Genomic DNA, 21,857 nt, shown 5'->3' on the forward strand with positions numbered 1-21,857 from the left:
TTAATAACAGACTGTCTTAGCAGTCTGAGCCACCAGAGGCCCAGTTCAGTGGTGGGTTGCTACCAATTCAGACTGGATCTTGCGAACCAGTAGTAACGGTGGCAGGAGGCTCTGCCCACCCGCCGGACATTATCACAGAAGCTTCTGTGCATGCACACATTCCCCTTGCAAACCAGTAGCAAAGGTAAGTGGAACCCACCCCTGCATCAGTTAGTTAAAAAGGTCAACAGTGTTTGCTAACAATTCAGAAATACCAATTAGAAACGAATATTGAGCATCATTTCCTCTGCGCTTTCTTCTTGCAATTCTGTTACAGACTATTTCTTAGAAATGTCATTGTGGTTTATTAAGCTTAAAACTAAGCCCCATTTATTTTTACTTGGAGGTTTCCTGTGTGACAGAATAGAGAATGAATTAGAGAATGAATTATGAACTATTTTAGTCAAAGTGTCATTAAAAAAACTAGGAATATGTTGCTTATCTTTCTTTACACATTTCACTGACATTGGGTCTCCAACATATGAGGGGCTATTGTTTGTCTCTTTTAGATCTTATATACCCAGCATTTCTCAAGCTTGAGAACTTTAAAATGTATGGACTATCAACCCTGAAGCAGACCTGACCGAGGCCATTTTGCAGTTTCAGTGTTGCCACAGTGGAGCTTAGGGATAGGGAGGGGGGAATAGAAATATTTATTTATTTATTTATTTTGTCACAACATTATATACAAGCACATATAATGAAAGAAAACAATAGGACAGGAACAGTAGGCACTTTTGTGCACTTATGCATGCCCCTTAGCTGGGGTTTTGTAGCCAAAAGAAAATACTTTCTCCTGGGAACCAAAAACATTCCAACAGGTGGCCGGAGAGAGGAGGAGTGACATTACCAGGTAACTAGACAGCACCTTGATTGGACCATGTGACTGATTGTTTGGGAAAGGGGAAAAACTTTTAATTAGGTGAAATCCACGGGAACTTCAGAGTCGTTCACCAGTCTGTGCCAATATGATATATCCAATAAAACTATACTTTGAGGAATCTACTTGGAGTTCTGTTTTCTATGGGTGTATTACTTGGAACCCTGACATGGATTTTAACTCCTCAAATCCCCCAGCCAATATGCGGACTGTGGAATTCTGCAAGTTGAAGTCCATATAATTTAAAGTTCCCAAGCTTGAGAAACACTGGTCTATACCATGATACCATGCTAGCCCAGCTTGGAATGGCTCAGGATTTGATGCTCACTATAACGCTTTGAACATTTTTTGTAATTCCATTGTCATAGCAGATCACTCTCTGGTCAATTTAGACTGGCAACAGCTATCAATCGCTGGAAGAATTGAGGTTCAGTTAAAATGTTCTAAACCAGGTCTGAAAGACTCAGATGACTTTTTAAAATCGTGCTTGGAAAATTTCACACCTCATTTGTTAACAAAATTTCATACCTCATTGTTTGAAGAGTTGCATGATTGATTGTCCAGATAATTTTCACTATTCTGGCTAAGCAATGTTTCTCCTGTAGCAGAGCCAATGAGACCTTTTTAAAAATTAAGGAACTGAAAGTAATGAAACAATGAGGTTGAATCTCAAATGGAGGATCTTTCTTAATGAATCAGAAAAAAAATCTACTTTAGTAATAGGAATAATGAAAAACACTACTCACACTCATTGGCCAATAATACTTTTCTGTGCTATGGGGTATACCCTTCATAAATATATTGGGGGTAGATAATTGTAATAGAGGTAATGCCAGTAATTGTCATAATTCTTTGCAGACAAAGTCACTCAAACTTTGACTTGATTTGAATGCCAATATTGGTAGGTCACAAGAGATAATATTGGGAAACATGAGCATTGCTAATGTTGGTAGTGGGTTGGATCAAGCTGAAATTAAAATTCAGACACCACAGAGAAGAAAAAATGGGTCGGGGTATTGAGATGAAACTTGTTTTGGGTATAATTGCATTCCCCCAGAGAGAGTGGTTTGCAGTTTCCGAGAGTCCTTTGTCTTCAGCAGACATTGGATTTATAGGTGGTGACAGATGCAAGAAACATGTTTGCATAATTATGAGTAGCTGATCCAATTCTGATCCTTCCTGAGTAAATTAGTTCTAGGGAAAATTGTGTCTTGTTTATAGCCTTTCTTAATAGAATAGAATAGAATAGAATAGAATTTTTTTTTTATTGGCCAAGTGTGATTGGAAACACAAGGAATTTGTCTTGGTGCATATGCTCTCATGTGCATAAAAGAAAAGATACGTTCATCAAGGTACAACATTTACAACACAAATGGTGGTCAATATATCAATATAAATCATAAGGATTGCCAGCAACAAAGTTACAGTCATACAGTCATAAGTGGAAAGAGATTGGTGATGGGAATGATGAGAAGATTAATAGTAGTGCAGATTTAGTAAATAGTTTGACAGTGTTGAGGGAATTATTTGTTTAGCAGAGTGATGGCCTTCAGGGAAAAACTGTTCTTGTGTCTTGTTGTTCTGGTGTGCAGTGCTCTATAGCGTCGTTTTGAGGGTAGGAGTTGAAACAGTTTATTTATTTATTTATTTATTTATTATTTCAACTTTTATACCACCCTTCTCCCAAAGGACTCAGGGAGGTTTACAGCCAAGTAAAAGCAATAATACAAAAGTTAAGAGCAATTTTAAAAAACTAATTTTAAATTGGCCGAAATATAAAAATTTGCTAAAACCCATTAAAAAAATAATTAAAACTATTAAAAACTATTAGGCCAGTCCTGCTCGATGAAATAAAAGAGTCTTCAGCTCACGCTGGAAGGCTCGGAGGTCAGAGAGTTGGCACAACGTTGGAGGTGGTTCGTTCCAGAGGGCTGGGGCCCCCACAGAGAAGGCCCTCCCCTGGGGGTCTCCAGCCGACATTGTCTGGCCGACAGCACCCTGAGGAGACCCTCTCTATGGGAGCGCACTGGTCAATGGGAGGCCACCGGTGGCAGCAGGCGGTCCCGTAAGTTTATGTCCTGGATGTGAGGGATCTGTAAATATTTTCACGGCCCTCTTCTTGATTCATGCACTATACAGGTCCTCAATGAAAGGCAGGTTGGTAGCAATTATTTTTTTTGCAGTTCTAATTATCCTCTGAAGTCTGTGTCTTTCTTGTTCTAAGCTCCATGGCTTAGGACTGGGCTATCTACGGGACCGTCTATTGCCGGCCTCTATCTCCCATCGTCCGGTACGTTCCCACAGAGAGGGACTCCTCAGGGTGCCGTCAGCCAAACAGTGTCGACTGGCGGCCCCCAGGGGGAGGGCCTTCTCTGTGGGGGCTCCGACCCTGTGGAACGAACTTCCCCTCGGACTTCGACAATTACCTGACCTTAGGACCTTTCGCCGCGAACTCAAAACTTATTTATTTCGTATGGCTGGACTAGCCTGATTTTTATCTTTATTGGATGGGTTTTTAAAATTTTGTGATTTTATGGGGGAGTATGTTTTTTAACATTTGGGCATTTAAATTAGTTTTTTAAGGGATGTTTTTAATTATTGTATGTATTTGTATTTTATCTGCCTGTTCACTGCCCGGAGTCCTTCGGGAGAAGGGCGGTATACAAATTAAAATATTATTATTATTATTATTATTATTATTATTATTATTATTATTATTATTATTATTATTATTATTATTATTATTATTGTTGTTGTTGTTGTTGTTGTTGTTGTTGTTGTTGTTGTTGTTGTTGTTGTTGGGTTGCAGAACCGAACCAGACAGTTATAGAGGTGCAAATGACAGACTCAATAATTCCTCTGTAGAATTGAATCAGCAGCTCCTTGGACAGTTTGAGCTTACTGAGTTGGTGCAGAAAGAATATTCTTTGTTGTCCTTTTTTGATGATGTTTTTGATGTTAGCTGTCCATTTTAGATCTTGCGATATGATAGAACCTAGAAATTTGAAGGTTTCTACTGTTGATACTGTGTTGTCTAGTATTGTGAGAGGTGGAAGTCTGGAAGGGTTTCTCCTAAAGTCTACCATCATTTCTACAGTTTTGAGCGTGTTCAGTTCCAGATTGTTTTGGTCGCACCAAAAGGCTAGTCGTTCGACCTCTCATCTATATGCAGATTCGTCATTGTCTCGAATGAGACCAATCACTATTGTGTCATCTGCGAACTTCAGTAGCTTAACAGATGGATCGTTGGAGATGCAGTCATTGGTATACAGAGAGAAGTGGGGAGAGCACACAGCCCTGGGGGGCCCCTGTGCTAATTGTACAGGTATTTGATGTGATCTTGCTTAGCTTCACCTGCTGCTTCCTGTTTGTTAGGAAGCTTGTGATCCACTTACAAGTCTGTTCCGGTACCTGTAGTTGGTTTAGCTTAGTTAGAAGAGTGTCTGGAATGATGGTATTGAATGCTGAACTAAAGTCTACAAAGAGAACCCTTTCATAGGTCTTTGGAGATTCAAGATGTTGTAGGATGTAGTGCAGAGCCATATTAACAGCATCATCTGTTGATCTATTTGCTTGGTATGCAAATTGCAAGGCGTCTAACAGCGGATCCGTGATGGTTTTCAAGTAGGAAAGCACTAGCCTTTCAAAGGTTTTCATGACTATAGATGTTAAAGCAACTGGTCTGTAGTCATTCAGTTCCTTGATGGTGGGCTTCTTCGGCACTGGGATGATGGTAGAGCGTTTGAAGCAAGAAGGAACATAGCACATCTCTAGTGATTTATTGAAAATATGGGTGAAGATGGGGGCCAATTGGTCAGCACAGACTTTTAAGCAAGAAGGAGTTATCTTGTCTGGGCCTGGAGCTTTTCCTGGCTTTTGTCTGTGAAATAGGTCCTGCACTTCCTTTTCTGAGATCACTAGGGGTTGTGAACCCAATGAAATGGGGTCAGTTGTAGGAGGTTTGGCTGTTGTTGGTGTGTCTGAGATGGGGGTTGTGGAGATAGGTATTAAGTATTAAATTAAGTATTAACTTAAGTATTGAAATGTGTATTAAATGGGTTTATTCTTGAAAAATATTTGTAATACATTTTGCGATAAAATGACTATATTACTGATTAATGCAATCCATAAGAACATTACGGATAATTCCTTATAAATTTGCCTTGTCTTTTAATTGCTTAATAGGCACAATTTAAAGGTAGTTTAGGGGATGCGGTGGCTCAGGGGCTAGGACGTTGAGCTTGTCGATCGAAAGGTCAGCAGCACGGTGGTTCGAATCCCTAGTGCTGCCGTGTAACGGGGTGAGCTCCCGTTACTTGTCCTAGCTTCTGCCAACCTAGCAGTTTTGAAAGCACGTAAAAATGCAAGTAGAAAAAATAGGGACCACCTTTGGTGGGAAGGTAACAGTGTTCCGTGTGCCTTTGGTGTTGAGTCATGCCGGCCACATGACCACGGAGACGTCTTCTGACAGCGCTGGCTCTTCGGCTTTGAAACGGAGATGAGCATTGCCCCCTATAGTCAGCAATGACTAGCACGTATGTGCGAGGGGAACCTTTACACACAATTTAATTTGGCTAAATGTCTAATTATTTGTTAATCGCTCCTACTGCTATGAACCTGCCTGGTTAATTAGATCACTGAGGCCACTCTATATGCCCCAACCTCCACCATTTCAACTACTGGGCATACAGGGAAAGTATTTTTTCCATGTGGCTTCCAAGGAATAGACTGCACCGTCCAAAGAATTTGGTTCCCATTCTCAATATTTAGGAAGATGGGTAAGAGTCTCCTTCTTTTGCCAACCTTTTATAAGTGATTGTAATGATTGGTTTCAATTTTATTAATTTATATTTTGCATTTTTAATTGTATTAAATGGTGAAGTAAACAGAGAGGGTATACATTGAACAATAAAAATCATTGAATGTATTGTTGAAAATGTTTCCACATCACTTTTATTAACATGCCCATATTAATATTTATCACTAATGTTTATTTCAAATTCCAAGTGATGAAACGTGTCCAGTATTAGAGTTATATATATTCATATACCAAGAACTGTGTAATGCACTTCTGCAAACGCTTCATCTTATTATATGATGCATAATTTGTACTTATTTGGTTTTGGCTTATAATAATATGTGGAACTAGATATTATGGCATGTTCAGTAAACTTTTATTAATACAAATCATGACTTAATATGATCTGTGATCTCATAGTTTGGATTCAAAGGCAACTGCAACTTTTGTGAACTGCCTAAGATTGATTTACCTGTAAAGTACATGAACAAATACTTCTATAATAGACAATAAATTTCATTCTTGCACATTCTTAAGTTTTGATCTTTATTTAGCTAAAACTTACAGTGTTTCATTGAAACAGTGTAGCACTCTTTTCAACAACTGTATTTAAATTGTTGATCTAACAATACAGCGTGTATCTCTTTAACTATCTATCTATCTATCTATCTATCTATCTATCTATCTATCTATCTATCTATCTATCTATCTATCTCTATCTATATACATAATATATACAAATCATACCTATATATGAAACATCAGTCATTGGTTTTAAAAACAGTCACTGAAAACATCAATGCAAATTGTACATTGTAAAATTAGGTTTCTCACTTTACAACAGTGGCCTACAACAATGGCCCTGGGTCCAGATAATTAGGAAACTAATTTTCTGAATCAAAAAAGGGGTATTTTTTTGCCGTCAAATAGTAGCTCCCATTCTTCTCACATCACAAACTGCTTTGGAAGCTAAAGGAATCTCATTATTAGTTTGCAGTATAGTATGAGTTGTACAGTTCAAAGGGAAATGTAAAATTGAACTAATACATTTTGGGTACACTTTTAGATTTGTATTACAAATGCAAAAACAATTGATCACTGGCATACAATTTCTTAAGAGATTTTCCTGTGACAATGTCTTGGATATACAACATGAATTATGGATTTAATATGCTAACTATTAACATAAACTTATATACATAATCAAAATCCTCACCTTACCTTATATACAATATACTTACAGTATATATACATATATATACATGTACAGTATAATAATTTATATACAGAGGTTACCCATAAATATTGAAAAATAGGTTTTAATGTCAACAGCTACTGTTCCATAAATAACATGTTACATATTGTGAGTAAAATAATATGGAAGACAGTAATTTTAAAATGAGGTGACAAACAGTGGTTTAATACTGAAACTACTAGCTCCTGAGAAGTTTGTGTACCACATATCTGTATGTTAGCAAACAAGATATCTTAGTAGTACTCAGGAGTAGTTAGAGAAGTTTGACTTTGCAAATGAAAGAAAACTGTGCAATCCCTAATTTGAACTGCCCAGATATTGCTGATTCAGCAAGAATTCAGTATCATTTTTGCAGATGGACAAGTGTTTCCCCCACTTTTGTCACTTTTCTGGCTTTTAGTTGAATAATTAGGTTATAACAATATTTTTTATTGTTTGGAAAAGAATTGTTTTTGATCTTTAACTCCCTAAAAAGGTTAAAGATACTGGGCAACCCTAGTTGTTGTAAAGAAAAAAAATCATTTTTAAATTATACCATATGCTTTCTGGAGTATTTACTATGTGGTGCAAAATACCATTAGACTAGTACAAAATACAAGAAGATATTAAGTCTGGATATTAATATTAAGTTATTTATATCTGCTACATAAGTATGTTGTATCCACCCAGTAATGCCAATGGTAGTTCTGAGATATAAACACTTAACAATGAGATCTTACATTATATAAGCCAATTGCTTACTAAAAAGTGATCTTTGAAATTCTAAGATGTTTTCTTTAGACAATCTAGATCAAAAAATAAGCTTTCTATTTTTAACAGTGCTAGTGTTGGTTACTGACATTTTAAGAATAAAAGAGATTATCACAACTATTATTCAAGTACAGATTATATTGTCCTGTTTAGAACCATGGCTTGGATTCTAGCCTTTCTAAGGCAATAGGGGAAACATTATAGTCACTTTTCAATAAATCATGTTCCTTATTGACAAGTGCCCTAATGAAACATTATTAGGTTAAGAATCAGAAGGCAATGGGAAATATTTACTGTATATTTTTTTAAAAACAAACCTAAGCTTAAAAAATGTTCTGGTTAATTATATACCATTTTTTGATTGCTCTAACTCAATAGTTACTATTGAACTATTACTATTAAGTTAGAGTATGCCAATTGTCTGAATGTTACCTAGTTAAATTCTTTTTTAGATTCTGGCAGAGAATCTGCTCAGCAATTTCTGTGAAATGAAAAAAAATATGTCTTAACCCTATACCTTGGGGTTGAAATAGTAAAATTAATATATGTAGTAACCAAACTGGAACATGATTCTTCCTCTGGAAAATGTTGCAAATAAATCTTGCAACACAGATTTATTACTACAAAGCATAATAGAGATGAGTTTACCCTCTATCCCATTTGGCAAATTCATTAAATATCTCTCTAAGTTTTCATAGAAATGGGATATATGAATTCCCCATGTCAACATTCAGTTCTTCCTGAGTTTCCAGGCTGAGTGATGAATGGGAGACAGACAGGAGTGTGAGAGGTGTGCCAGTTCATATGTTCTTTGAATGCTTATACTCCATATAATATGTTGCCCAATCAGGGCAGGATCATGTTCTGGACATCTACTGTACATGACCTATGGTTGTTATCCTACTGTTCCAATAATACTGAGACCCATTCATTTAGCTGTGTGTATGTGTGTGAATGTATGTATGTGTGTGTGTATGTATACACACACACACATACATATATGAGACAGTTTAGTCAATCATTAGAAAACTGCATTAAGAAATCCAGTTATTTTATGAAAAGAATTTTGTCACATTATGTGGTGCAATTATGTATCATAATATAAAATATTAATAATGAATGAAAACATGCATCTGAAAAGTACCACACTATCTGTACACTTTACCTCCAGTAAACTATAGCATGACCTCAATATTTTTATTCTATATGCTAAAAAGCCAGATTTTTTGCTAGGAACATCACATTATCTAACAATTTACTGTGCTTTGGTAAGATCAATTTTTTTTAAAAAAAGAATAAAAATGTTTTTATCTTCTGTAATTGCACTACTGAGTACCTCAAGAAGAAAAATGCCAACATTATATTTTATGAATGGCCCAGCAATTTGCCAAATAATGCTCCTATACAATTTTCATTAATTTCAAGAGTTGCCTGGATATAGCTCTAATGAGAACAGAATGCCATAAATTAATATATCAGAAATTCTGATGTTTTTTTCCCAAAAAATTACATTTGAGGAAATGGCTCCTTGAAACACAGTATAGTACCTTATGCTAACTGATTCAATATACTATAATTGGAACTTCTTAACAAATCTTGGTTTGGTTTTAGTGTTAGAATAACTAAAATTCCAAATGGAATTTAATTATAGTTCTATTCTTTCAAGATAGCCAATTAAATATTAGTTGTAATAGATTTAAAAAATAAGCTTATTGAGATGAAAAAATATAATTTTAAGAACATGCCTTTGTAGACAGGCAAACATTTTGAACTGAGGTTATTGATTAAACAGTATACTGATTTTTTCTTACCCTTATTTGGATCTTTAACTTATAAAATGTTTTCTTAAAAGTCAAAATAGTGCTTTTCAGTCCATAGTTATTTGGTATAAAAATAATAATTGTTTTTTCCCCTTGCTTTTAATGGCTAGCTTAGAAACTTGCTGTAAACTAATTTACTTCTCACATCTATTGTTTCCATTAGGCACATTCAAGTAAATAATAAAGACTCCAAGTAACAACGTCCAAAGCCAAACATGGCTTGATAAAATTTTATAGAGTGAGCTGTCCATTCCCTGGAATGGAATAAAAAAAAGTCACTTCACTCAGCCAAAGATTCAGCTGAGTATTAGTATCGATTCTTGTGCAGAATAATTTCTTTTGCTTTTCTTTCTTTAAAATCCATCTGTTCTACAAATAGAAGTACTAGCATCAAAGGAAGCAGAGCTGGAAACATAGGCAGAAGTTTTTGTTTCCCAGAAGATGGCAGAATGAAGACTAATGTATAAAGCAGGTAGGTTAATTGTTGATCCAATCCATAATGATTAAGGTCATACTTCCAATCATCACAATTATGCCACTTAGCAGGAACAGGAGAGCCTAAATAAATAACAAAACAAAATACTGAATTAATTTTGTCAGAAACAAGAGCATGAAAGAAAAAGTTATTATACAAAAAAGTCGATTTTTTTTGGCAATTTTCAAAACTGCATCATTCAAAGCCAAGATGAAAAACATTGAACACATTCTGCCTTCGTTTTTTGAGAAGGCTAATAAAATCCAGGCCAATATTCTGGACTTTTAAATATGGGTATGTTATGCTCCTTAATTTCCAAAAAGATTTTCAGCAGCTTACAGGGATGCAAAAATAAAATAAAAGGAATAAAAACAAACATTTAAAGAAAGAAAGAGGGGGTGAGTTAATGAAAAGGCCTCAGTACAGTAAATGCAGACATTCATGGCAATTAAGAAAGCTTTATAAGTCAAACACTCTGCGAGAACAAAGCTAACAATTCTGAGTATCAAAAAAACATTTCCTTTTATTAGGTAAACACAATGATAAGTACCTACCCCAATTTTTTGCACAGATTGTATGGATTCTTTTTTCACAAGCTTAATGTAGAAAGCTGATGGAAGTATAAAGATTAGCATGGCAGCAGCAGAGGCACCTGAATGAACCATAAAGTTTAATTAAGACTGCTTATTTTTTATTACATTATATAGACATTTTTAGAGCAGTAAGTATTTCAAATAATCCTCACCAATGAATCCAAATATGTCTCGAATTGTGGGAACAAAAATGACGAGAATATTGGTGCATACCAAAATAGCTCCTGTAATAATACAATGACGCACCCAACTAAATTCTTTGCCTGCACACAGTAATTGTGTGATGGAACTGCGGATCTGTAAAATACACATTAATTAAATTACTTTTTATTAAAGACACATTAAAATTTACTCCCTCCCAAAAATGTTTTAAATATTTAAATAAATTTTAAATATTCTTTTAAAACAGAATTTATATTGCCTTCCAACTGTACTGATTATACAATGATGAAAAAAGTAAAACAAACCGAACACAGAGACATAACAGAGAATTTAAAAAATGAAAATGATAATTGAAACTAAATGCAAACTCCATAAATACTTGCTTTCCAAAATTCAACATAAATTAACATTACACTCCCCTCATTAAGTAAAGTTACTCACTGGAAAAATCACAACTGGAACAGTAAGAATGACTGCCATCAAGACTGCTAAGCGCACAATCAGAAGGAGATTATCAGTCCCAAGCACTTCTGAATAAGTATGGAGCAATTCGGCTTCCACCTTTCCTGGAAAGGGACATGTGTTTTAGCAGGATATTTGTTAACTTTAATATTCACATAATATAATAAACAAGATTCTTGTGCATATTTTTAAAAGTTTACAATTGATTTGCAAGTGGAATTGTGTGACTATACAGCTTTGTAATATAGAATGCATTGCAATGCAGTAGCCACAATCTATTTGTAACACTGATAATAATGTTATTTGTTAAATAGTGTTCTGAATTGGCTGAATTCCAGAAACTTTTATTTCAATCTAAGTTTTGACTACTTGTTAGTGTTCCCATTTAATACCATTATGGTATTTCTATTGTTATTGCACATCACATTGTGTGTTGCTAAAGCTACAAAGCTTCTAAAGCTAAAGCTACAAGCAGTGATATTCTGTTCAATAAACAAAGTGCTGTTAAATTATACAGCTGTTGCCCGAATGAAAGTTACTGATAGTCTATGATATGATATGATTCAGCTTCCTAACCCTTTTTCCTTATAACATTCTAATTGAATAGAATGGAATGCCACATGGAACCAGAAATAGAGTCCTCATCTTGCCCCTTGCAGGTAATGGACTTTCTTTGTCTTCCTTCCACAGAAGTCAGGCAGAACATAAGTGTGATTCAGTATAACATTAACAAAAAATTCACAAAATTGATTGGTCCTAACCTCCCTGACAGCCATTTTTAATTTGTGTGTGGCCATAAACATGGTCTCGCAATGACTGATGGGTCTGGTGTTATTAAAAATTGAAGAGCCTTTTTCATGCAATCTCTACAGGAAATATGTTTTATTACTCTAGTAGGACTTGCTTCTTATTAGTAATGGAGTTCAGAAGTCCATAGAACCAGTTAACTAAAAAATGAATGCCTAATTCATATTTGTGGAACTTATTTTTCTGCAGAAGGAAGGAAGGAAGGATGCTTGTGCAAGCTTCTTATTGCTTTAAGTTGAAATTGCCCTCTTAATTAGAAATACAAATGTTACAATGGAGCACATGTTTACGTAAGGACAGAACAGTGTGAGCTTGCTTTACTGCAGTTGATCTGTTCACACTCCAAAGATATATAAAAAATTAACATGCAAAGCTTAAAATAGAAGAGTTGCTTTTTTACCATAAAATGTCAAGTATCCAAAGAGAGCAGCCAAAAGATACATGAGGAACATAGAAAAAAATGAAACATTGGATACTTTCATCATTCTTCTGCGGGTTCGGCTATTATAGAAAAACAAAAAAAAATTGCTATGAATTTTTATGAAATACATCATTCCATATGTATATACAATTCTTTGAAAACACAAGACAGATGTTAATACACATGACATACCCTTTCAGTTCTTCATAAATAGGGAGAATAGCAGGATGACAGACAAAAGAAAATGTCAGGATTGGTACTGCATAGACAGTCTGGAAAACATAAAAATAGGTGTATGACTATTTCTATATTAACTTAAAAGGCACTCAGATAGTTTCTTGAAAAACTAGAGCTGTAATTCTAAACAGCATGTTTTACTTTTTTTTCATTCATATTCCTCCTTTTTTATGAACAGTTAATTGCCCTTTCTATTTATCAACTTTCCCATATGAAAACAACTCACTGTGAATTGTTTTGTGTTGGGAGGGTGCACTGAGGGAGCTCAACCAATCTCATTGTACATATCTTGTGCACTGACAATAAAGGTTTGAATGAAAAAGATTAGGTGGAAGAAAAGTAAATAGTCTGAAGGCAATTGGAATTTTTAATCCTACGCAAATACACTAAATACTAGAAAAGTATTTGTTAGTATACAATTGTTAGTCACATCTACTTTTATCTAAGTCATGAAGCAGGTTATCAATCACTCTATTCATTTTTTTAAAAAAAATACAATTGTAGAGATGGCACTGCATTTTATGCACACCATGGAATTATTTGGCAGTGAGATGGAATTTTAAAGGTTTCACTAAATGAGTATGAGAGTGCTCATGTTGGGTTTTATTCAAAAGTGTTGGCTAGTAGAATATACTGTTTATGTAACATTCTTCATACTTGCAAATTAATTCCAAGGAGTTAAATAATGGGTGATATATGGAATTGGTAGGGAAGAAAAACTCCCCCTGTATGAGATGATACCTGGTTATACCACACTGGTATAAGTGTGGTATCTCATTAGTTTATTCTTGAAGTATTCTGTCTGGTCAAACAACTGGGTAAAGATGAAATTGTTCCCTCACCCATACTTATGTTCAATTTAATTCAAGGACAACAAGATACTGATCTTTGCTATAATAGCTTTTACAAGGTGAATAGGAAGTTTCACAACTAGTTAGACTTTGAAGAAGTCACAATCATACTTACTTAGTTTAATTATTACCTTTGAGTTGAAGATAAAATATTTTGGTACACAGGAATCATACGTTGCATTAATATTTGTTTCATTTGCAATCAACAGTTGTTCCATGGTAATGTTTAGAGTTGCATTAATTAAATCATGTTCTGCTCCACAAGGAATTTGAAATTTCTTGCAAATGACCTAACAAAGGATGACCAGAATTAATTTCACATGATAAATCTGTTGCCATTCTAATTCTAATTACAAGACATGATTACAAGTTTCTGTAATAGCATTTGAATTAATATTCTAAACATTTAAAAATATAGATAAACAAACAATACCTACCACAATAAGGAAAAAGACCATGCACAATAAGGAAAATCCACTGGTGTAGCCTAGATAACCTACAATGGTAAAGGAATGTTTTAATTTAAAGCATACAGTACATATGAAAAATAACATGTTCAGCATTTTGAACTGTTATGACATCTTGTTCAGTAGACATTAGTAGGAATTGTTATCAGAAATATTTTAATTTAATATCCACTTACAAATCACCCAGTACACATTTAATCAATTAATCAGAATTTCCTTTCTAATACATAATTAGTTCAAATTATTCCAAATGGCAAATAGTCTAATTTAGCAAGTTAACTATTGGCATATATCCATTAAGAATATACTGTAACCCATTTAAGTTCAGACAGTATATTCCAAGTTAAACCAATATACAATTGGAATACTTAATGTGATGCAAATAGTGCTACACTTTCCTTTCAGGACAGTCATCATGTTAAATTCATGTATTGTTTTAAATTAACATACGCCAACCAGAGAGTTTTGTGAATTTGATCTTGCTATTTACATCTGCATATACAGAATAAAGAAAAAGAAAAACTGCTTGACTATTAGGAATTTCTCTTACGGACTGCAAGTAAGTTAACCATTGTTTTTCTTGTTTATTCCACATTAATATCAACATTAACAACCACTTACCTAAATTTTTTAACAATGACAAAGGAAGAATGAGCACCAAGGATACTAATATAACCAAATAATCGCCATTAGTGTACCAATACCATTCTCTAGAAGGAAAAGTAGAATGTACATGGTGAAATCCTTGCAAGATAATCTGATTTGACAATTTAACAATCTTCTAAGGCTAGGTGTCTCCACAAGTGAAAGCACCTGGCCAACCTAGACTGGTTTTGAAAACGTATTGCTTAGTACCTGAATTAGAAACTTTAAGGAACTAAAGGGCTCTAACCTAGATCAGGAAGTCAAAAAGATTTGTCAGAAGGAAATTATTAATCAACTCCTTCCTTCTTGCTGCCAGTAAAACTATAGTGACATATTGAGAGAACATCGAGAACTGAACTTCAAGTGAAGATTTTATATTTTGAGGATTGTTTGAGATTATAATGCAGGAAGCACAATGATTCCATTCTGGAGTATCTTCTGCACAAGGTTTTCCATATCTGACTATTTGTATTTATTTATTTATTTGAATCCCACCTTTACTATTTTTAGAAATAATTCAAGGAGACAAACATTCAACACACCTTACTTTTCTTATTTTCGTCACAACAACAACTGTGAGATGGCTTGGGCTAAGAGAGAATGACTTGGCTCAGGGTTACACAGAATAGAATAGAATAGAATAGAATTTTTTATTGGCCAAGTGTGATTGGACACACAAGGAATTTGTCTTGGTGCATATGCTCTCAGTGTACATAAAAGAAAATATACGTTCATCAAGGTAACAGCTGGCTTTCATGGCCAAGACAGGACTTGAACTCCTGGTCTCCGGCTTTCTGGCCTGGTACCTTAACCACTAGACTTTCAAACAGACCTCTCCAGAGTCAGGAAATCATAACTGTAATTTACTACTTTAGTTACCTTTGTTTAAGAACTTAACCTGTTTCAACAAAAGTCCTCAAATATCAATGTCCCTTTACATGTTCTCATAAAAACAATTTCTACCAAGCAGTTCTAGGACTTACCCTGAATGCTCTTCAATGTTCAAAAATGCTTTGATGACCAATGGTAACTCATATTTCACGATGTAGAGGTAGCTTGACATAGCTGCAAGTGAATAATATTGTAGATAATTACAATAACAACATATTATATAAAATCACAAAATACAGTTCCTAATGACATGATTGAATTTGTTAATGAAAGCATGTTTTGTAAAAAGATAGTTTTAGGAATAAGAAGACGACTGCTTTTAGGGTGTCTGAGAACTATCTTACCTCCAATGTTCTGCATTGTAATTGATCCAGATGCTGCAAGTTTTCCAGGCATACCAAATGCTTTCATTCCCAATTGTTCATATAATAAAGATCCTATAGGACCAGAGATTCGGAATAATGCAATTTAGAAAGGGAAAAGGGGTTGAATCTATGACTGACAAATAGTTACTGTCATTACCTCCTTCGTTGGAAGTCTTCAAAAGAAGATGAACGGAATATAGAGAAAATATTGACACGAAGACTAAGAGAATTCTAAAAAGCAAATATAAATGAAATGTTTTGTTTTGAAATTGAATATATAAATAAAAAGTATCAAGATCATATAAATTTATATACATATTTCTTCCAGTGAGTTAAATTACAACTACCTAAACACACTTAAATTCTTTATTGGCTATAATGGCTTTGAAAAATGAATAAATTTAACATGGTCACATTATTCCCAAAGTAAATAATGAAATTAAATATAAATTTAAATGCAGTGAATATATTAGGAATATTTACTGTGCTCAAGGGACAAGAAACAGTCTAAGAAGGATTAAAAAGAGCCCAACTGCCACTTTTAAAAATATAAATCTAGCACAAATCATTTCTAGATCAGGGGATGATTTCATGGTCATTCCTGCTCTGGTACTCTCTGCTAGATTACTGCAATCCACTGTATATCAGGCTGTTCCTGAAGACTATCTGGAAACCTTAGCAGATGCCTAGTGTAATGGTGCAAGCAGTTAAGATTGTTTCTGGTAGATCATGTCACACGTTCACTTCATGAGCTGCATTGTTTACCAGTGTGTTTCTGGGTCCAATGCAAGGTGCTGGTGTTGACCTTTGAAGCCCTTCATAGCATGGCACTGAGTTGTTTGGGGGTCTTTTTCCAATTTTATATTCCCATCTACCATGCAAAGAGGGCATGTTATGGGTTCGGTTACCTATGGAGCTACATTTTGCAGGCCCTTGGCAGTGAGTCATTTCTGCCTTGGCACTTGTGCTGTGGAATCTTTTTCTCCCTGAGACAAGGTTGGCCTCATCACTGTTGGGCTTCTGGAGGTCCCTTAAGACCAGTTTATGCCTGCAGGCCTGGGGATTCAAGATTGTAAATTAGCGAGGTAGCTCTGCTACTTTTAACAGTTTTCTGTCTATTATTCTTTATTTTAGCTTGGTTTTAAACTTTTAATATATTTATTAACAGTTTTTGCTCTGTTATATACTGCCCAGAGCACTTGTTTATGTGGGAGAAGCTATATAAATTGATTAGAAAATACATCTCAAGATTTAAGCCATTTCAGATACAGACAGGAATTATTTTATAAGCTGATCAACATTGTCTACTCAGTTGTTTCTATTGTCTGAAATGCTTATTTATTCCAAGAAGAAATAAAATGGTATTTACTTTTTTAAAATTTTAGTCCTTGCTTTACAATATATTTTAGATAAATTATTTATAATTTATATTTTAGATAAATTAATTTCCAATAGAAAAGATAAACAATTTAAGAAAAAAACATAATGTTAGGTTACATTTTTATATCCGCAAGCTTCACTGAACTCATTGTTTATTCTAACATACTTACACTCAGTGATGGGATTCAAATAATTTAACAACCGGTTCTCTGCCCTAATGATTTCTTCCAACAACCAGTTCACCGAACTGCTCAGAAATTTAACAACCGGTTCTCCCGAAGTGGTGCGAACTGGCTGAATCCCATCACTGCTTACACTGATATAAAACGTACTAACAAACTCTGTGTCTGTTGTTTGTATGTGTGTTTATATGTGTGTTATTTCCTCTGACTTAAATGTGCTTTTTGTCAAACTCTGCCCATCAGAGAATCCCACTACCATGCATTATGCTGATTACATTGTAACCACTGCAAAACTTTTTTGGAGCATGAAATGGCACAATAAAATACAATTATTTATTATGTTATTTCTATATTTCTTTGGTTTCTATTAATAGAAGAGCCAGCGCTGTTTGAAGACGTCTCCATGGTCATGTGGCCGACATGACTAAATGCCAAAGGCGCACGGAATGCTGTTACCTTCCCACCAAGGTGGCCCCTATTTTTCTATTTGCATTTTTTATGTGCTTCCGAACTGCTAGGTTGGCAGAAGCTGGGACAAGTAACAGGAGCTCATCCTGTTACGCGGCACTAGGGATTTGAACCGCTGAACTGCCAACAAGCTCAGCTTCTTACCCACTGAGCCACCACATCCCCCTAACCAACATATACATGCCATTATATATTTGCCTTTCTGAATATACAGTCCTTTAACTTTTCAGACTTAAAATAGCCTTCTAACAGAAATACATCTCTATGTATCTCCTTGTTTTTCACACCAATGACTACATAGCTAAATTTTACTCAGGATCTGCTGCTCTCTGTAATATGACAGATGCCCTTTTCTTATTTAAAGCAGGACCAATAGCAAACTCTATAGCATATGATGTTTTTTAATGAGAAATTATCAAAGCAAAAATTGACAAATGCTTTATGATGCTATAGGCAAAATGTAGGATGGCAAATAGTATCCAAATCTAGTTTGTTTCCCATTTTTATAAATAACTCAAGCTGATGAACATACCTAATTCTCCTCCTTCCTACTATTTTCCTATAATAACAACCCTGTGAGATAGCTTGAGCTGAGAGAGAATGATTGGCCCAAAGTCACCAGCCAGTAATGTTATAACATTATAATCCAGAAATTAAAATAAATAAATTGAAATATTTGAGAAAACTATCAGTGATATTTATATTAATGTAAAAATCATTTTTGAGGAAAGACACAGCCTTTAAACAAAATAAAATGCAACTTAACAAATTATAACTAAAACACTAAAAGTGAGTGCAATTTCATTTTTATAGTGTATAAATTCAAAAATTTCAAAATCTGTTCCATTGCCTACAAAAAGGAAAGAAGATGTATATGAGCTATTCAAACCTAAATGTTTAAAATCCTACTGGCTCCAATAGGAGAAATGTAAACATAAACATGAGCTTTATTCTTCAACTGAAATTACTGGGTCTCTAAATTATTAGTTTGAGCTGATTTTTTTCTGTTCAAAGTAATTTGCAGTCTAATCTCATAGGCTTGCCACTTAAAACAATTTACTGTAAGTTTAAATGTATTTCTAGATAAATGTTCACTGGTTCTTGCCTCTAGCAATGTCAACGGGATTAAAATGGCTTGTGTTCAGATACTTTAGTAGAATTAAGTTTTAGGTTTGAAGCAAGCACCTGCAAATATTTTCCTAAAATAACATATTGTGATTTTATTGCATTTTAATACTTACACAAAGAGAGCAATTCCTGTGTTTGCCATGGCATAAGAAAGTCCAAGGATGCCACTGCCCACAATAGCATTGCTCAGATTAAATACTGACATTCCAAAGGAAGTTGTACCTGGATGCTGTAAATAAGAATGGTGAAAGTTCACAATTTGCTGTTACTTGCAACAGGTTTTATAATAAAATTGATTTTACTTTGTAAAAACACTATTGGTATGTGCTTACATATTCAGTTTCATATTTCTTCTTCCCTTGGTTGGATTCAAGTAAAAAGTTTTGGTTTTCTGGATCCATATCTACATAATGGCTGTGAAAGGAAGAGAAAGAGGAACTTTAAATACTACGGTTTTGTAAAATTCCACTTATTTTTAACTGAGTTAAAATCTGAATAAATGTGTCCACAATGTGCCACATTTTCTTTTTTTTCCTGGCTTGTGATATGGTTATTTTTTAAAATTTTCCTTTAGTGGGGGAATTCTAAAAACAGATCGATCTATCTATCTATCTATCTATCTATCTATCTATCTATCTATCTATCTATCTATCTATCTATCTATCTATCTATCTATCTATCTATCTATCCTATTTTTCCCAGTTCAGTCAGATGGGACAGGTATTTGAAAAGGATGTTGTACTGTGGTTCAAAGTAAGGCAAAGAAATCTCCCTGACCTCTTCATCGCAGCTGATTTGGTGGGGTAGTGATAGCTGAAATCGTTGCTGTTGGAGCTGTAGCTGCTGCTGTCCTCCTCTCGGGTATTGTTCAGCTTGCCCATTTCAGCTTTGGTCATACTGGGATCCAGGGTGTCTTCTTAGGGAGCGGATCAATTAAGCCAAACAATTATTTGGATTGGGAGGGATCGCCTGGGGTCCTCGTGATCTTTTGTCCTTGACGGCGCGGGTCCTGCCTTGTCTGCGAAGGTGAGGGGAAAACGTCAATACTGCAGTAGTCTTCCGAAGCTGGTCACGTGAGATGCTGTTTCGAAGCTACTGCTCACCGCGGCTGATTCAGCCAGGCGAGTGGAAAAGTACCAGCAGAGAAGGGCGGGATGAGCGAAGAGGGGCGAGGGAAGGAAAAGTACTGGGAGGAGAACAAAGATATCTCCAGCTAGAACACTGGGAGCACACGTTGTCTAGAAAGATGGGGTGGCTGGGGGGAACAAAAGATCTACGGTGAGAAGCCAGGGTGACAGGGCAAAAGAGGCTTCTCTGCCCAGCCAAGCAGATAAGCAAAGAGCCTTCACGCGTTTTCCCCCGTTTCAATCATCCAGAGACACAACACATTAAGATCAGGGAAGCTTATGAACACACACTCACTACATGATTGCGTAATCAGATTTGGAAGTGAACGAACTCCACCCATCCGTCCTCTTTTCGCCCGGAACTTCATATGATGCAATCTAAGTAACCGATTGTCACGGTCTTTTTCTAACGTTAACTGATTCTGCCGCCCGAAGCATCTTTTGGACTTTCCGGAGCGTTTTCAGCTATTTATTTCTCCTCCTCGGGAATTCTTCCTTCCCGGGAATTATACTTTGGAAAATGTAGACAACAATGCAAATCAGTCACAAGACTGCCTCACCAGCGACGTCTTTTGTGGGGAGGGTTTGAAAAGGCGGAGGGGAGGGGGAAGATCCTCGACGCCCTGCTGTGACACAGTAGAGCTGGCGGCGGCTGATGGATTCTCCCTCCCCCAAATGCTCCCTCCCTATCCTCCTCACATCTTCTCACACATTCTTACATTTAAAAAATCAGTCCACAGCTAGTTATATCACTAGCAAACGCAGTTAACCCACTCAGACAGCTGTTGATACCTTCTTCAAGCCTCTCCCCCAAACCCAAAATTGAATATTTTACCTCAATCTACAAAGCTTAAAACTTGCAAAGTTCCGGAGCTTCTTTCTTCGGTCGATTTCTCTTTAAATCGAAGCAAAAAAATCTTAAATATCGACAGTCCGAAGGACCGGTACGAAAAATAATTACCAGTAGTAATAAAATTAAATATATTTAAAAAAAACAATTGTAATATGTCAAGCCGACAGAAAACAATAAGTTAGGTTGTTTCTGGTGAAAACAGACAAAGGCCCCACGCTCAGAGAAACGCTGGGGTGAACGAGAGCGAGGAGAAGCCACTCGCGGAACAGCACGCTCGGTTCTAGGGGACGCGCGCTGATACCTCTGCTTTTGAGAGAAGCATGTAGCGACGTCAGAGGTAGCAAGCAATGTAAGGGAAGGGGAGGATTCGCGTCGGCAGCGTGCAGAGACTTTACGGTGTGTACCAACATTGGGCTTCATGGCTCCACCCTTCTTCCCCAAACATCTACTGCGACTTCCAGGAACCTCCTGGTCGAAGAGAAGATCTCTGAAGCTGACCCTACGCCGTGTTTTATTCAGACACTATTCGAAGTAGCTCGGCGAAAGCCTTAAATCCCCTGGTGCTGAGAGTAGGGAAGAGATTTATTTGTCTTAGCCAAGTCCCCTGTTTCAACGGGGTCACAACTGAGATCATGTAACTGCTTCCAAGAACCTGGGTGGCCCTGGCAAACTTGAAATTCTCACTGATAATGACAGTGCAGGGAAGAGACAAGTTAAATAATACTTTAACTCGGAAAAATTCCAGGGAAATGATGTCACATAATATGCCTGCCAGCAAGTTATGCATGCTAAATTCTGGGA

At 35.7% G+C, this 21,857-nt stretch overlaps 1 protein-coding gene across 1 annotated transcript; it reads right to left on the minus strand.

Moving 5' to 3' along the window:
- Positions 1–5,844: 5,844 nt before the first annotated feature.
- SLC38A2 (solute carrier family 38 member 2) lies at positions 5,845–21,374 on the minus strand. The gene is made up of 16 exons (XM_058190056.1): positions 21,039–21,374; positions 19,854–20,094; positions 19,409–19,490; positions 19,190–19,305; positions 16,076–16,149; positions 15,898–15,990; positions 15,646–15,727; positions 14,639–14,727; positions 13,988–14,046; positions 13,682–13,840; positions 12,655–12,734; positions 12,442–12,542; positions 11,214–11,338; positions 10,763–10,907; positions 10,572–10,669; positions 5,845–10,100 (listed from the first exon to the last, which is right to left on the minus strand). The coding sequence occupies exons 2-16, from the start codon at positions 19,970–19,972 to the stop codon at positions 10,020–10,022; spliced, it is 1,503 nt and encodes a 500-aa protein (XP_058046039.1). The 5' UTR covers positions 19,973–20,094; positions 21,039–21,374; the 3' UTR covers positions 5,845–10,019.
- Between the last annotated feature and the right edge of the window lie 483 nt (positions 21,375–21,857).

Source organism: Ahaetulla prasina, chromosome 7, assembly GCF_028640845.1.
Source record: "Ahaetulla prasina isolate Xishuangbanna chromosome 7, ASM2864084v1, whole genome shotgun sequence".
Taxonomy (NCBI): domain Eukaryota; kingdom Metazoa; phylum Chordata; class Lepidosauria; order Squamata; family Colubridae; genus Ahaetulla; species Ahaetulla prasina.

Bases quoted from the DNA above. Each gene is read 5' to 3' on its own strand.
- SLC38A2 (XM_058190056.1), bottom strand. From the start codon at position 19,972: ATGACCAAAGCTGAAATGGGCAAGCTGAACAATACCCGAGAGGAGGAC. The intron at 15,991-16,075 runs GTAATGACAGTA...CTGGTCCTATAG, and splicing joins GAAGACTTCCAACGAAGGAG to GATCTTTATTATATGAACAA. The intron at 13,841-13,987 runs GTAGGTATTGTT...ATCCTTTGTTAG, and splicing joins TGGTCTTTTTCCTTATTGTG to GTCATTTGCAAGAAATTTCA.